We start from the raw sequence: 15,161 nt of genomic DNA, 5'->3' as shown, positions 1-15,161 counted from the left end.
CGCTCCTGATGACGCCCGCCTCAAAAGTGCTTCCGGTTTCTGCACGTCCATTTCCGGATCTCCGGGCTTTCGGGTGTTTAGGCGCGAATTTCTCTGAGCGCGGCTCCCTGAAGGATTCGCGAGGAGTCGTCGGTGAGTAGTGAAAGCGCGTAACCCGCCGCTGGGTCCAATTTGGGGGACGAGGTTTGTGGCCCACGAGTTTTTGGCAAACTCCGCGGCTTGTACTTGAGGAACGCGGGAGGATTTCCCAAGGGGAGGGAAATCCGAACACGTCGGCCCTTCGGGGCCGGAGATTGAAGTATTTGATTTGCTCCGAGAGACTGACGCAGTTCAAGGTTCCCCCCTCCTTGCCCCGAATCATCCTCATCCTCCTTCCTTAGTATCTCTCGGCCAGTCAAGGGACGAAGTGATTAGTCTTTGCGCCTTGAGGTAACTGCGGTTTGGCAGTGTCGCTACCCCGAGGCATCATTTGTCCAAAGGTAAACATTGTGTATTTGTGTTTTGCCAGCATCGTACTCAGCTCTTATGCCCACTTACAGGCCTAGATTGATCACTGGTTTCCACGCGTTTCAGCAAACTGGTAAGGAAAACAAGACAACCTAGATGCTTCCTTGTTTCCTACATGAATTACACTTCAAGGTGTAATTCAAATACTACCTTTTTCTCTGAAAACTCAGAAAACCCTTCCTCCTGCAGACACCAATTTGGGATAATGACACTCATTTGTCTCCTATAACACTTGTCATATTGTCCGTAATTGTATATAGTAATTGTTTTCATATCTGTCTCTACCCACTACAGCTAGGCTGTGGTTTCCTGTGGATGTAGGACATATTTTCTCTTCCTGTATATGCTGCAGTTAGCCCAGTAGAGGTAGAAAAACTATGGCTTTTATTTATTGAATGCTTACTATGTCCCAAGTATCATTCTAGGCATTTTATGTATTTCGTACAAAACTTTAGCTTTACGGAAAGTCTTTGAGGTCAGTCCTTTTAGTAACTTATTTAACCGTGAGGAAAGTGAGCAAATTTACTTATCCAAGGCTGTGTATACAGATAGTTAAAAGGCAGAGCCAGGATTTGGAACCTGGATAATTTATCCTCCTCCTAGGTTCCCTTTTGACGGTGGTTCTTACCTGGGGTGATGTTGCACCAGGAGACATTTGATAATATCTGAAGACAATTCTGGTTACCACTTGCTGTGGGACAGGAAGAGTGAGCAGGATGTACTGGCATCTCGTGGGAGAGACCAGGACTGCTGCTGAACATCCTGCAGAGCCCAGAACAGCCCCAACAACAAAGACTTATCCCACGTAAAATGGTAACAGTGCTGAGGCTGAGAAACTTCTCTGTATTATTGGTTTATTGCCTCAAGTTGGTATCAGTGAAAACAGTGCTTCTCAGACTGACTGTGGTAAAGGACCAAATTTTGTTTTTTAATCGGTCACAACTGATTCTTTTGTAAAATACAATAAAAAATAAATTGCTAGTCAAACCCATAGAATGAATCCTAGTGTAAACGATAGACTTCTGTTGATAACGATGTGTAAGTGTAGGTTCATGGATTGTAGCAAATGGACCTCTGTGGTATGGAATGTTGATAGTGCGGAAAATTTGGCAGAGAGGGGCTGTCCGGCAGCATGGGGAGTATAGAGGAGCTCTGTACTTTATGCTTAATTTTCCTGTGAACCTAAAATTATTCCAAAAAAGGAAAGTATTTTATTTTTAAAATGAGTAACTGGAAAAGTGGAATTTAGAAAGAAAAAGCAAAGCCAATTTTTTAATTTAATGATCAGATTAAACATACATAAAATTGTCAAGTTGCTATGAAAGTTTCTAAATGAATACTCTTGTTTTCTGTACTTAGGACTGTAGCAAACAGTTTGTGAATCAAATTCTGGAATCACACTGAATTACATGTTATTGAGTAAAGACTATCTAGACAAAAAAATAAACATAACCAAATTATAATTGCCAACTGAGAGAGACCCATGAACCTACAGACTTAGAGAACAACTAAGTAGAAAGGCTTTGAGAAGTAGATGATTTATAATCTGAGAGGGTGGGCAGAGACAGGTGAGAGCAGCTCAGGTAGAGGGTACGGTGTGTGCATTACTCAAAGTGTGTTGAGAAAATAGTCAAATCTAGAGAGGGAGATTGAGTGAAGGAGTAGTGGAAGAGAAGTATGGAAAACTAAGAAGGACTAGATTGTCAAGGACTGTAAATGGCATGGTAAATTGGATGTTATAAGGTAGAAACTGAGGAAGGAATTTTTTTTTTAATTGAGAAAAGTCACTTACTTTGTTACAATGTGGGATTGGAAATGACTTCGTAGGCCTGACTCATGTCTTTTCCATGTAGTGTCAGCTGCAGCATATTGGCTTAGGTACATGGGCCTGGCTGACAAGTTAATGCTGGCTGTTGCTGGGGCCTTTCTCTGGGAATTCAGTTCCTCTCCATATTGTCCTTCCTCATAGCATGGTAGTTGGGTGCCAAGAGCAAATACTCTAAGGAAGAGGAATTGCAACTACCAGCCCATGTTTGGGACAGAAAACTGGTTCAGAACCATTTCCACCATATTTCACTGCTGAGGGACAGAATCTGCCAAGATTTAAGCAAGCAGGCATAGACTTCACCCCTCAAAAACAGGAGTGAGAAGGAATTTATACCATGTTTAATCTACCAAATGGAGAGAGGGATAAATCTCAGCTCTTACTTGCCCCCTCACCTAGATACTCAGTGAACAACCTGAACTGCTGTATGTAGCAGCCCTTCCAGGAGAGGTCCACAAGTGAAACTCTCATATGGCTTGTTTTTTAAGTAGGGGAAGTATAAGGGCATGGATTTCAAGTTGAGAGAATTAGACATTTCAGGAATGGAGCTCAGGAAACTGGGTGTGGAGAAGGTACCACATTGTTCAAGAGCAGGGTAAAGTACATTTTAGCTTCCACTGCTGTTTATAAGGGATCTGACATGTTATCCCCAAGTGTAGTTTATGATCTTTCAGCCAATTCTTTCCCACTATTTTTTTCAGTCTTACTGGGGGAAAAAAAAAGGTAACTTAAAACTGTTAATTTTGAGGGAATAGATCCACCCAGAGTACCCCCTTTATTGTCTGTCTCTAAATCTGCATGTTTATTTAAACTGTATTCATATAATTAACTCTAGATTTTAGAAAAGTAATGGTGATTGATTTTATATAACTAGCTGTATATGCCTAAAAAAACATATATATAAAATGTTCACACCACACATTTGTATGTTGGTATGTATGTGTTTGTATATATATATATATGTGTGTGTATGTCCCCACATATACAATACCTAACTTCTAAGCTATCTGTCCCTTACAGTCTAATGAAAGAATAAGTATCCTATTCCTCTGTCCCTTTCAGCAGACATGAGTTAGGTGATAGAAGACTCTTAGGGAAAAGGAGTCATTTTGTCATCAACATCCCATCCACACTCCTGTGCCTCTTTTGTAATTTGTGGGAAGATATTTAATAAGTATACTTCTGTGCTTTTGTTAAAATGCACATAGTCCAGACAGAGTTATAGCTTAAATCCTTATGTGTGAATTTATTACATGAATTTCTATAACATAGATTCATAGTATAATCCTAAAAATTATCTCCTTCCACCTTTGGCATTAAGTTAACTGACAAATCCACTAGACTTAAAATAAGAAGATCTGAGTACTACTCTTCAAACTGACTTGATCTGTGACCAGAATAAGACAGTTCAACACTTTATATATCCATTTTCTTGGATTTAAAACTGGAGGTAATGTTATTTTATGAGGGAATATAAAGTAAGAGATAGGAAAGCATTTTTACATGACTTTTTTAAAGCCATACAAATGGAAGACATTTCTAGGAATGAAATTGAATTAGATATCCTTACTCTAATGAAACCAGTGTTTGTTTTAAAACGTGTTTAAATGTTTTAAAAACACAGAATACTATCCCAAAACTTTAATTTTTTTTTTAAAGTGAATTTGGAACTTTATTTGGAATATAGGAACACCTATACCTTTGGAATAGGTAGTCTTTTTAACAAAATATTGTGCAAGTCTTAAGCATTATTCTTTGTCCTTTTTATCTTTACAGATTTTTTTGAAACATTGTTACAGTTGTTTAGATCAAGATGTCTAGCAAAGCAAATGTTTCCAAGAAAAGGTCTCAACAGTTAAAAAGAAATCCAAAAAGAAAAATTGATGAGGAGGAGGTAGAGTTACCAGAAAAAGAGGTAATAAAAATACTGAGTTTATTATTCAGGACTCTGATTGAAAATATCAGATGTTCTAAGTAAAGGAGTATGTGAAGACTAAAGGTCAGTTATACTACAAATTATAGTAATTCATTTTGCTATGTGGTTGCTATTGCAACATGACTTGTAAAAGTTTTCAGATAAAAATTGTTTACTTCAATTTCTAAAGAATCAGAGAATTCTTTGGAGAGTTGAGGTCATGGGGCATTGCTAAGGTGTCCAAAAGGCAAAACTAGGAATAAAGTGCTCAAACTCTATGGCATTCATATATTAAATGACAAGCATATCTGCCAGTCAGTCAGTGAGATTTTTATTAACATACAGAGATATTAGTCTGGGAGGAATTAGCTTTTTTCCTACCATAATTTTGCCCCTCTTTTACAAAAGAATAAATGAAATAATCAGAAATTTTTTCTGTGTTTTACTCTATACTAGGCAGTGCCTATATTTTTCTTTGCAGGTAAAATATGTAACTCTTTCACAGGCAAAATTAGTAATGATTTCCTTAAAACATTCTTTGATACCGTATGAAATTCTATTATACGTTATCACTATTGTCCAAAAATTGCTGTAGTATACATGACAAGTCTATACCAAAAGCAATGGCTGTTTATCAGATGTTTAATTCTGCGTGCATGTGCATTTGTTTTTCCCTTTAGGTTAGAAACACAGCAAAAATAAATAAAAGTCATCCAAAGCATCTGTCTTCTGAAGGTATTTCTTTTTTATGTCTTGTTTTACCTGTCTCAAGCTATTAACATTCATGAAAAAAATCCTCAGCATCTATGAGTTCTGCAAAAGTAAAAAATTGTAATAAACAGCTGCACTCTCATTTTTGCAAGAGTAAGTAGTACTGACTATACAGTTATTTTGATCAACTGACATTCTACTTAGTACCTCTAGCAAAATAATGTGTAGGGTTCTAAATTGATAGGAACTAGAGAAAATCAAAGTGTTTCACAGTCTGAATTATTACTGATCTGTGATATATATATATATATATTTATATATACTGATTTAAAACAAATATGCTTCTGTTCTGCCACCCCTGTATAGATTAGTTTGGAGCCACTGTCAGGGTTTGGAGTAAATTAATTTGGAGTAGTCATCTTAAATATCACTTCTTTGTGGAAAATTCCATACCTACCTCTCTTCACCAAGACCACGTTAGGTCATCTGGGTTTACACTGTCATAGTGCCGTACTTTTTCTTTAATACTTGTAATAAATCTTTTTATACCTGTAATTAAAATTATTTAATCTCCCTTTTATCCAAAACTAATCTTCATGTGAGCCAATAGTATATTTCCTTTGTTTACCCCTTGTAAATAGAACAATATTAACAACTTTGTAGACATCGAATATCTGTTTGCAGTTTGGTTAGTCTCTTTTGCTCCCATTGCCATTCAACATTTGGTAGAAATAGTTTTCTAGTCTTCTCAATGAAGCTCTTCAATTCAGGTCATATCTGAGAACCAGACTTTCAGGTTTCTCCTGATAATTATAGCTTGATTTGTCATTTAAAATGTCTTGGTTTTGTATTTGCAATATCAGTTAATAGTATTTCAGTTAACATAACAATAGCATATTCATATTCAACAATGGCTGTGCAATAAAAAAGAAATTAAACAGTTTATACAGCTTTATAATATTTTGGTTTTTATAATTCTGCTAGCTCTTTTAGAAACATATATACATGAGACACTTTAAGTAAAAAAATACAAGCTTCTAGATTGACCAAAATCTCCTCTTTCATTAATAACAGGGCATACAACACATACTAATTTAAAACAGGTAGCGATAGCATCTGACAAGAGAAAAAACTGGCAACCTCTTTCAAAGAGTAGCAGAGAGCATCTGCAAACAATGATGGAATCAGTAATAATGTGAGTATGAGATTTCTCCACGCACTCTTCTGAGTTTTACTGATATGTCTCCTGTACACAAAGTCCTTTTAAATGTTAGTAAGTATCTATTTTATGGTGATAGTTTTTCTTTTTCATAAATTATATTTAATGTCTTTTGATGACATTAGCCTCCAGCAAAAAAAGTCCTTGTTAATTTTGAAAACTTGGAATTCCACCAGTGAAATAAAAATTAAGTATATGTGCCCTGATTTGCTATCTGTAAACTTTTATCTTGTTTGATCAATAGCAATACTTTAGGAAGAAGTTCAAATTGAAATTTTTTATGGGAGCTACCATGCTAGGGAGGGGACACAAAGAAACTAAGAATTCTGCCTTCAAGGAGTTGAAATTCATCAAGAGAGTCAGGCATATTAATTTCAGCAATATAATGTGACGAAAGAACTTTGATTAGATCTCTGCTTAAAGTATACTTAATACACAAGGAAAAGTGATTGATCGTGCCTGCTTATAAGGTAGGGCACTTGAAAGAAATTATAGAGAGAAAATAAACAGATTACAGTACTTGTGTTTCAAATTAATATTTATTCAATCTTTTTTCTCTTCTAGAGCAGTTTTGAGTAACAGTATAAGAGAAAATGAACAGATTCAATATCATCTCAACCACTTGAAGAATAGGTAATATAGCTATGTAATAAAAAATGGTTAAACATAATTAGTAAAAGTCTATAATCTCTACCTGTATTGCCAGAGCAGACATTTGTGGAATATAAATATTTTGTTTCAGGTTTTTGATTTTTTGTTTTTGTTATTGCTTTATAAGAAGATGAACAATTTGGGAATATATTTTCTGCCCTAAATTGCTGCTGAATGCAATTCTGAATGTTAAGTTCAGAGAATTTATAGAGAAGAATCTGAAAATCACAAAATGCCTCCTTTCACAGTTCACTTTTCTGTATTGAAATTTGAAAAACATTCTGTCCAGTTTAACTCCCTTCAACTTCATTTTAAACGATTTGAAGGTAATGGTATGCTACTCTTACCTGATATTTATCATATTGCTGTATTTTTCCTTTACTTCAAATTGTATTATGTTATTTGCACAAGCAACAAGTATAATTTTCCAGAATATTACTGCTCTTCATCTTGTGACAAGTCACAAATAGAGGTTTCTTTTCCAGTGCTCTTAAAAGTCACACCAGCTGCCAGTGATTTTCAGTGACTACTTGTTCCTGATATTTACACATCTTTTTCTTTTCATATTAGTATGTTTTGCATCTTAGTTTAAGGTATGCCTAAAATGCTTGTGAACTAGTACATAGTTCTTGGGAATAGTAAATATGTTCTTGGGAATTCTAAGCACAGATTCTGCTTTAAGTATAACTCTCAACAGCAGTAGCAAAATAGAAAGGGTGGGATGGGATGTGAGTTTGTGGAGAAAAGTTGAAGGGGTAATAGAAAGACTGCTAGCAGGCTTGTAAACTGCTTGCAAGAAGGACAGCCTAATACTAAAGAAGAAGGGATGTACTGAAAAGCCAATTAGCTAATAGTAATCAAAGTGTACCTGGTTTAATATTGGACAAATAATCATGTTTGGTGTGTGGATGAGAGTATTACAGTACATAATAGCTGCTCTTCACAGTGATCACCCTGCATCATCAGAAAAGATGACCTTCATCTTTTAGGCTATCTCCTCATCATGTAGCTGCAACTATAGAGATGTACTTCAAAGACTGCCCATTGTCTAGTTTTTGCTTTCACAGCTCACTTTTTTTTTAACTTTTAAAAAATGTATTCATTTATTTTCTTATTGAGGTACATATAATAAAATGCATAAATCTTAATGTACAGCTCCATGAATTTTACATGTGTATATACTCATAAAATCATCACCCAGATCAAGGTATCAACATTCTCACTAATGCCTCCCCCCTTTACCTATTTCACCCATTACTCCACTCCTACAACTCATTCAAAATATTTTCCCTTCCACTGATATAGCAATAACAATACTGAAAATACTTTCCCTTCTACTGACACAGCAGAGTGCTGCCTTGGATCTCTGAATGAAGTTTCCTATAGCAACATTTCTCAAAGTATATTTGTAACACGTGTTCTTAAAAGATATTCTGAGTAAAAGTGATACAGAGGTCTTAGTGGTACCTCTATAAAATAAAAGTGATAAAGTGAATTATGTTTGGATGTGTGAGCATATTAAGAGTCCTGCATAGATCAAATCCATTTCATTTTGTTTAACATCTCCCAAATTGGTCATTTGTTACAGTCTTTATTTCATATATCAGTCTCATCCCTGCTTCACTCTTTTAGACAAATTGTCTCACTAGAATGGTAGACATAGCTCCCAATTTATCTTTTTAGCCTTATGAAAAAAAGAAGAAAAAAAAAATCTCTTAACCATCTTAGGTTCAGTTAGAAAATTCTGGGAAATACACTCTGATTGGCCCAGCTTAGGTGATATGCCTATCTTTGGACTGATTTTGTGACAAGAGCTGTTACGGTTGATATACACTGGGTCATATGTCTACGTCCATGATCAGACAAATGGGGTTACTAATCAAACAAACAGCCACTGTGGCTATACTTTGGGAAAGTCTGGCCAATAGAAACAATGTTATAAATGGTGATTAGGTGTTGATATATAGAACATTTGGAATAGTGAATGACTTAATACAGAATTGACTTTAATAAACTTTCAGAAGAAACTTCATAAATGGATCTTTATTTTAGTTAAGAAATCAGAAACCTAACCTTCTTGGGAAAACATACTGACAGGTCTTTATGCTTAAACATGATGGCCTACTGATGATTTTTGGATAACTGAAGTTCATCCTAGCAGTTTAATGAAAATTATGATTGGTGGGGTTAATACTGCCTACATTTTTCTTTACAAATATTAATATTTTGAATAGGATCTCAGAGAGATGGATGGGTCTTGGGTTCCACTATTGTTCACATTGCCTGCAAATTTAATTAGCAGGACTATTTAGAACCCCAAAATGCTATTAAGTTGAAGCAACCAAACTGAGATTTTTGTCCTTGATTTTATGGAATTAAAGAATCAAATCTAACACAGTTAAGTTGCTTTCTGCTAGAAGTGAGAGTAGCAATAAGTCAGTTTCTATTGACAGTCTAATCAACCCAATTTGAAGAACGATTTTTTTTACTTTAATATTGAATACTACTCATTTTGCTAGTAATTTAGAATAAAGCACATTAGAGTCCATAGTCATAGTTAAGACAGAGTACTACTATATCTCTTACCTAACAATTCACAATAAATGACAGCCTTGTGTGCTGTATTAGTCTAAGAATCACATTTAGAAGATACAGGGAATTTTTTCCTTTATGAAGCAGCCTACACCCCATGATTTGAGGTAAATCTTAATAAATTGAAAGGCCAAATAATGATTGTCAGGACTTTTTTGAGGGGACTTACTGCTAAGATTAGTTACTGTTAATAAAAGAATATTGTAGTCCTAGAATATGAGGGCAGAAAAGAGATGACAACAGTATTTCAAAAGAAAAAACAAAACAAAAATTAATGGTACTCAAAAAATAGGCAAATAATTTTTTTTATCTTATCTCTAAGATTGCTACAACTATGTGAAACCCTAAAAGTCCCTTCCAAAAAGCTGAAAGGTCTAACTAATGTGTCCAGTCTACTGAAAATGGAAAGGTCACAGCACAGAGATAATGAAGAAGGTCTGGCATTATTGCAGGTATGAAATTTGAACAGGGAATCCGTAATTAGAGTTAGCAGGAAGGGGAAGAGATCTTTAAATTATCATGATATTCTTCTACTAATGAATCCTGGATCTTAGACCAAGTTTTTCTTTGTTTTTTCTTTCTTTTTTTTTTTTTAATTAATGCAAAGACTTTGCCTTAATTTTGGGCTTCAAAGGTAAAAGGATTTCTAATATATTAATGATTAGGTAGCAGGCCTCTTTTTTCCATCAAACTTTAACTGAAATTGAACTATCTTGGTGTTTTTTATTACCAAATTATAGGAACTCATCACTAAATGCTATAGAATTTCAAAACATTAGTTTTTTCATTTTGTATACTTTATTGTCAAAAGGAACACAATCTTTATCTTACTGTTGTTAATCTTGGCTAACATGTAATGAGGGCTTTCTGTGTTCTGGGCAATGTTCTAAGCACTTATATCCCTTAATCCTTACAACAGTTTAAAGAGATCTGTGCCTTCACAAATGTGAAAAAGAAACATCAATGTTTCTAGCTGAACTTAAGGCAAACTCCTTAAATTTGCAAGGCAACCCTTAGTCCATCTGACTTCAGAGGATAATTTTTAATCATTCTCCTGTAGAAGATAATAGATGACAGCTGTCATGATTAACTGCAGACTTTCAATTAGTAGATACCCAAACAGTTAAAAAAAGCAACCTTAACTTTGAATGCTTCCATAAATCGCTTGAAAATTATCAAAGATAGCAAGTGGCAGTGTGATTTTTGTAATACTGGAGGCATTTCTGTTTTACAGCTAAAGTTGGATCTCCATGTGCCAAAAGCATAAATGTAGTTAAGTGGGAAAAGGTTTTTTATCTATATTCAACACTTCTGACACCAAATACATGGGTTTTCTACACTGAGCAATTTTCTAGTTCTCTGTAGACACCAGCAAGGTGCCCTACAATTGAATTCAATTCTGACACTGATCAACTAGAGTTAGTATAGACCTTAGGGGTTAAGGGCTCATCAGTCCCATAAGACTGCCCCCCACTTCAAATGCCAATTGCAAATCCAAGCCTCCTATACTTCTCACTGACCAAGTATAAATCAGGTGTTCCCTTGACCCTCCCTCCCACCCACTCCCACCCCAGATTGGATAATTTTTGGAACTCAGGAAAATACTATTACTGGTTTACTTTTATTATAAAGGCTACAGTGCAGGAATAGCCGTATGGAAGAGATGCATAGGGCAAGGTACATGGGAAGAGGCACAGAGTTTCCATGCCTCTTCAAGGTTGTCCCCTCCCTGTGTTTCCATGTGTTCCCCAACTTGGAAGCTGTCTGAATCCCATTTTTTAGAATTTATGGAGGCTTCATCATATGGGCATAATCAATTATTAACTGAATCTCTAGCCCCTCTTCCCTTCTCAGAAATCAAGGAGTGGGGCTTGCTAATCATGTGATTGCTCTGTGACTAGCCTCCCTCTTCTTTGAGTTATTCATTACCATATATTCAGGTATGGTTGAAAGGGGCTGTATTTATTAATTAAAAAAGGTGTTCCTCTCACCCCAATCACTCATAAAATTATAAGCATTTTAGAATCTCTGTGCCAGGAACCAGAACAAAATCTAAATAGTAAAATATGCTCTTCAAACCCCTACTACTCAAGAAGTTATGAGGGTTTTAGAAGCTCTGTGCCAGGTACCAGGGATGAAGACTAAATATATTTCTTACATCACAATAGTCTGTGCTTTGCTTGACAGTCAGTTACTCAGTGGAAGCACTGTTGACGTTTTGGTCATAAGAGTTCTTCATTGGAGTAAGAGAATCTTTGAAACAGGAGTTTGTAGATTTTGTCTTTTTGTCTATCTCCATTATTTTCTCCTATGTGCCTTACTTAAAAACACTGCTTTTTCCCACTGTGGCCTACAGTTATTGCTTATAGAAACTTTCCAAAACCATATTAGCTGTCAGTAACAGAAATTGTATTCATTCAACAACACGTTCTTTGAGCTCCCCCCACTCAGTGACAGTTCTAGGGAAAAGGCAATAGTGAGCAAAGTCAGAGATTCTGAGAAGATGGACTTGGACATCTCCAAATCCAACAGCCAAGTCACAGGAAATTCAAGCTGAAGAACAGGTCCAGTTTGACCAGTAAATGAAGTCTGCAAAACTCTTGACTGTAGGAAATTCTACAGAGCTAACTTGTCTATAGTTTCCTGCACAAATTGGAAGGAACCAAAAAAATTAAGAGTGGAAAACTGGATGAAAAGAAACTTAATACATACCCATTACAATAGCCAAACTCCAGAACACAGACCACACCAAATGCAGACTTGGATGTGTAACAAATAGGAACTGTCCTGTACTGCTGTGGGAGTATGAAATGATACAGCCATTTTAGAAGACAGGCAGTTTTTTACAAAACTAAACATTACTCTTGCCACATGATCCAGCCATCATGCTCCTTAGAATTTACCCAAAGAATACTGCACACAGATATTTGTAGCAGCCTAATTCATAACTGCCAAAACTTGGGAATAAAACAAGATATCCTTCAGTAGGGGAATGGATAAACAAACTAGGGCACATCTAGACAATGGAATATTATTTGGCACTAAAAAGAAATGAGCTACCAAGCTCTGAAAAGATGGGGAAACCTTAAATGCATATTAAGTGAAAGAAATCAATCTGAAAAGGCTACATACTTTATGATTACAACTATATGACATTCTAGGAAAGGCAAAACTGGAGACAATAAAAAAATCTAGTGATTGCCAGGGTTGTGTGATGGTAGTAAAAATGAGTAGTCCTACACAGAAGATTTTTAAGCCATCAGTCCTTGGGCTTTGCTAGATTCACACTCTGAAACTAGCATATTTGGTAAGTTTTTGAGGAAACAGTCTTATACATGCATATATCTCCTTGTTCCAGGGAAATTAAGTTTTTTTATAATGCATTATTGGTAAATTCCTAAGAAGTCTGATTTTTTAAAGAAAAATGGAAATTTACCACTTCTTCTAGAAGTGTTTCAATATATGAGGAGTTTTTAAAAATATGTTTATGTATATTAATATCTCTTAGGTTTCATTTAATAATATATTTAAAATACTAACTTTCTCTTTCTGATTCAGGAAGAAATAGATAAAGTAGTAGAAACCGTAGAGTCAGTGACTATGAATATACAGAGCTTAAAGAACAAAATTCAAATTCTAACAAGTGAAGTAGAAGAGGAGGAGGAGAAGGTAAAACAGGTAATTGTTTAACAATGTATGCTAGAGTCCAGATACAATTTTTAATGATTTCATTCTACCAAAACAACTTTGGAGTGTAATCAAGTGAAGTTGCCCTTTGAAATAATCTGTAGCTTTCTTTTTCTACTTTAGATGGTTCCGGTAGATGGGAGTGGGGTGCTCTCTCTTCCAGAACTTTCTCAGAAGAGTCTCAAAGCACCCACACTTCAGGTAGGTGCTAATTTACCATATTGACTGTACCACCCATTATGATTTGCATATATAAAAGCATTATATCCCATTCCTTTTTTTTTTTTTTAACAAATAGAGTCCAGGATATAAACTGTTAGGCAAAGTTATTTTCTCATTTGACAATATAACTTAAACATCTTTCTTTGTCAGTTCATGTAGATCTGTCTCTTTCTTATCAATGACTAAATAACGTTCCATTGTATGCATATACCATAATGTATTTCATGATAAATATAAATATCAAGTCATTATGTTGTACACCTGAAGCTAATATAATGTCATATATCTGTTATATCTCAAAAATATTTTGTTTTAACTAGTTATCCTATCATATCCACAGAAAGAAATTTTGACGCTAATTCCAAACCAAGATGCTCTTCTGAAGGACTTGGATATTCTACGTAATTCATCCCCAATGAAGAACATGTTAACTTTTATTGAAGAAGCCTATAAGAGACTGGATGCCTCTTAAATAGTTCTTTTTAGATTGTTCCATATTAATTTAATGTTTATGAACTTATAAAACTGTTCACCTATGATGATATTGCAGAGGCTGCGGCTTCTTCTGGATTTATCTTCAAATATGCACTTTAAAGTTGGCCTCTATCTTAACCTACCATTAACATCTAATGTAGTCCTGAAAACTCTGTTTTCAGCAGTTGCCAAGTCTGAGAACTCAGAATATATGTTACAATAATTTGCCTGAAACCATACTGAATAGAGTTCATTTATTAATGCAGAGAATGTGTGATACTATGATGCTATATATGTAAAATATTTATAGTACCTAGTATATAAAAACATAAGTGTGTATCTCATTTATTATTATTTAGCTGATGACGTACATTTTTGGGTTGGTCATCTGGAACTTGAGAAATCCCCAAATGCCTTTATTCTTTATGTAACTCCCTAGACTTTGTGGCATAATTAAGATTTGCCAGTTATCTCTAACTTTGGAGGTAGCATGAACATTTTATTTCTTTGGTTGGGTTAGTGAATAGATATTAAATATTTATTTTCTGCTTTCCTCAAAGCATACTTTTATAAAAAGGCTAAGTGTATTAATTCCCTTAAAAATAAACAAAACCCGAGGGCGGAGCCAAGATGGCGGCGTGAGTAGGACAGTGGGAATCTCCTCCCAAAAACATATATTTTTGAAAATACAACAAATACAACTAATCCTAAAAGACCAGAAGACACAGGACAACAGCCGGACTACATCCACACCTGCGAGAACCCAGCACCTGGTGAAAGGAATAAGATACAAGCCCTGGCCCAGTGGGACCCGAGCGCCCCTCACCCCAGCTCCCGGCGGGAGGAGAGGAGTCGGAGCGGGGAGGGAGAGGGAGCCCAGGACTGCTAATCACCCAGCCCTAGCCATCTGCACCAGAGCACAGACAGTGCATGCATGGGGTGCTGGAAACTAGGGAAACAGGGCAGCAAGATCTTTGAGCAGGTCCCAAAGCCGGCGCCCCTGTGACAAAGAAAAGCGAGTGCTTTTTGAAAGTCTTAAAGGGACAGGGACGCCACAGCTGGACGAAAGCATTCTGGGTCACAGTCCAGCAGCTGGAAATTCCAGGGAACTCCGGGTGTACTAAGCCCCTGGGCAACAGCTCTCAGACCCCTCACGGAGGTAAACAGCCAAACAGCCCCCCATCCATTACCCCTCTGGGGCCCCGCCATAGCAGAGCAGCAGCCTGAGGCTGGCTACGCCCACAGCAAGGGAGCTTCATCCATGCTGGCCGGGCAAGATACAGAGACCCAGTCTACATGCAAGTGGAAACCCTTAGCTCTCCCAGCTGACAGAAAGCCAATAGCTCACCACTGCACCT

The 15,161-nt window shown here is 36.1% G+C and overlaps 1 protein-coding gene across 4 annotated transcripts; it reads left to right on the top strand.

Moving 5' to 3' along the window:
- The first annotated feature begins 31 nt into the window (after positions 1–31).
- Positions 32–14,142, top strand: CENPQ (centromere protein Q). Of its 4 annotated transcripts, XM_037002781.2 has the most exons (11): positions 32–132; positions 509–580; positions 1,111–1,320; positions 4,109–4,247; positions 4,928–4,982; positions 6,033–6,153; positions 6,742–6,810; positions 9,743–9,872; positions 12,979–13,098; positions 13,231–13,308; positions 13,670–14,142. In XM_037002781.2, the coding sequence occupies exons 4-11, from the start codon at positions 4,146–4,148 to the stop codon at positions 13,799–13,801; spliced, it is 807 nt and encodes a 268-aa protein (XP_036858676.1). In that variant the 5' UTR covers positions 32–132; positions 509–580; positions 1,111–1,320; positions 4,109–4,145; the 3' UTR covers positions 13,802–14,142. The 4 variants fall into 4 exon arrangements, with proteins under 4 accessions (XP_036858676.1, XP_036858674.1, XP_036858673.1 ...); XM_037002779.2 differs by lacking the exon at positions 1,111–1,320; XM_037002780.2 differs by lacking the exons at positions 509–580; positions 1,111–1,320 and adding an exon at positions 381–479 and having other exon boundaries at positions 56–132.
- Positions 14,143–15,161: the final 1,019 nt, after the last annotated feature.

Source organism: Manis javanica, chromosome 16, assembly GCF_040802235.1.
Source record: "Manis javanica isolate MJ-LG chromosome 16, MJ_LKY, whole genome shotgun sequence".
Classification (NCBI taxonomy): domain Eukaryota; kingdom Metazoa; phylum Chordata; class Mammalia; order Pholidota; family Manidae; genus Manis; species Manis javanica.
Note: the sequence above shows the minus strand (reverse complement) of the source record. Positions and strands in the feature narration are given on the sequence as shown.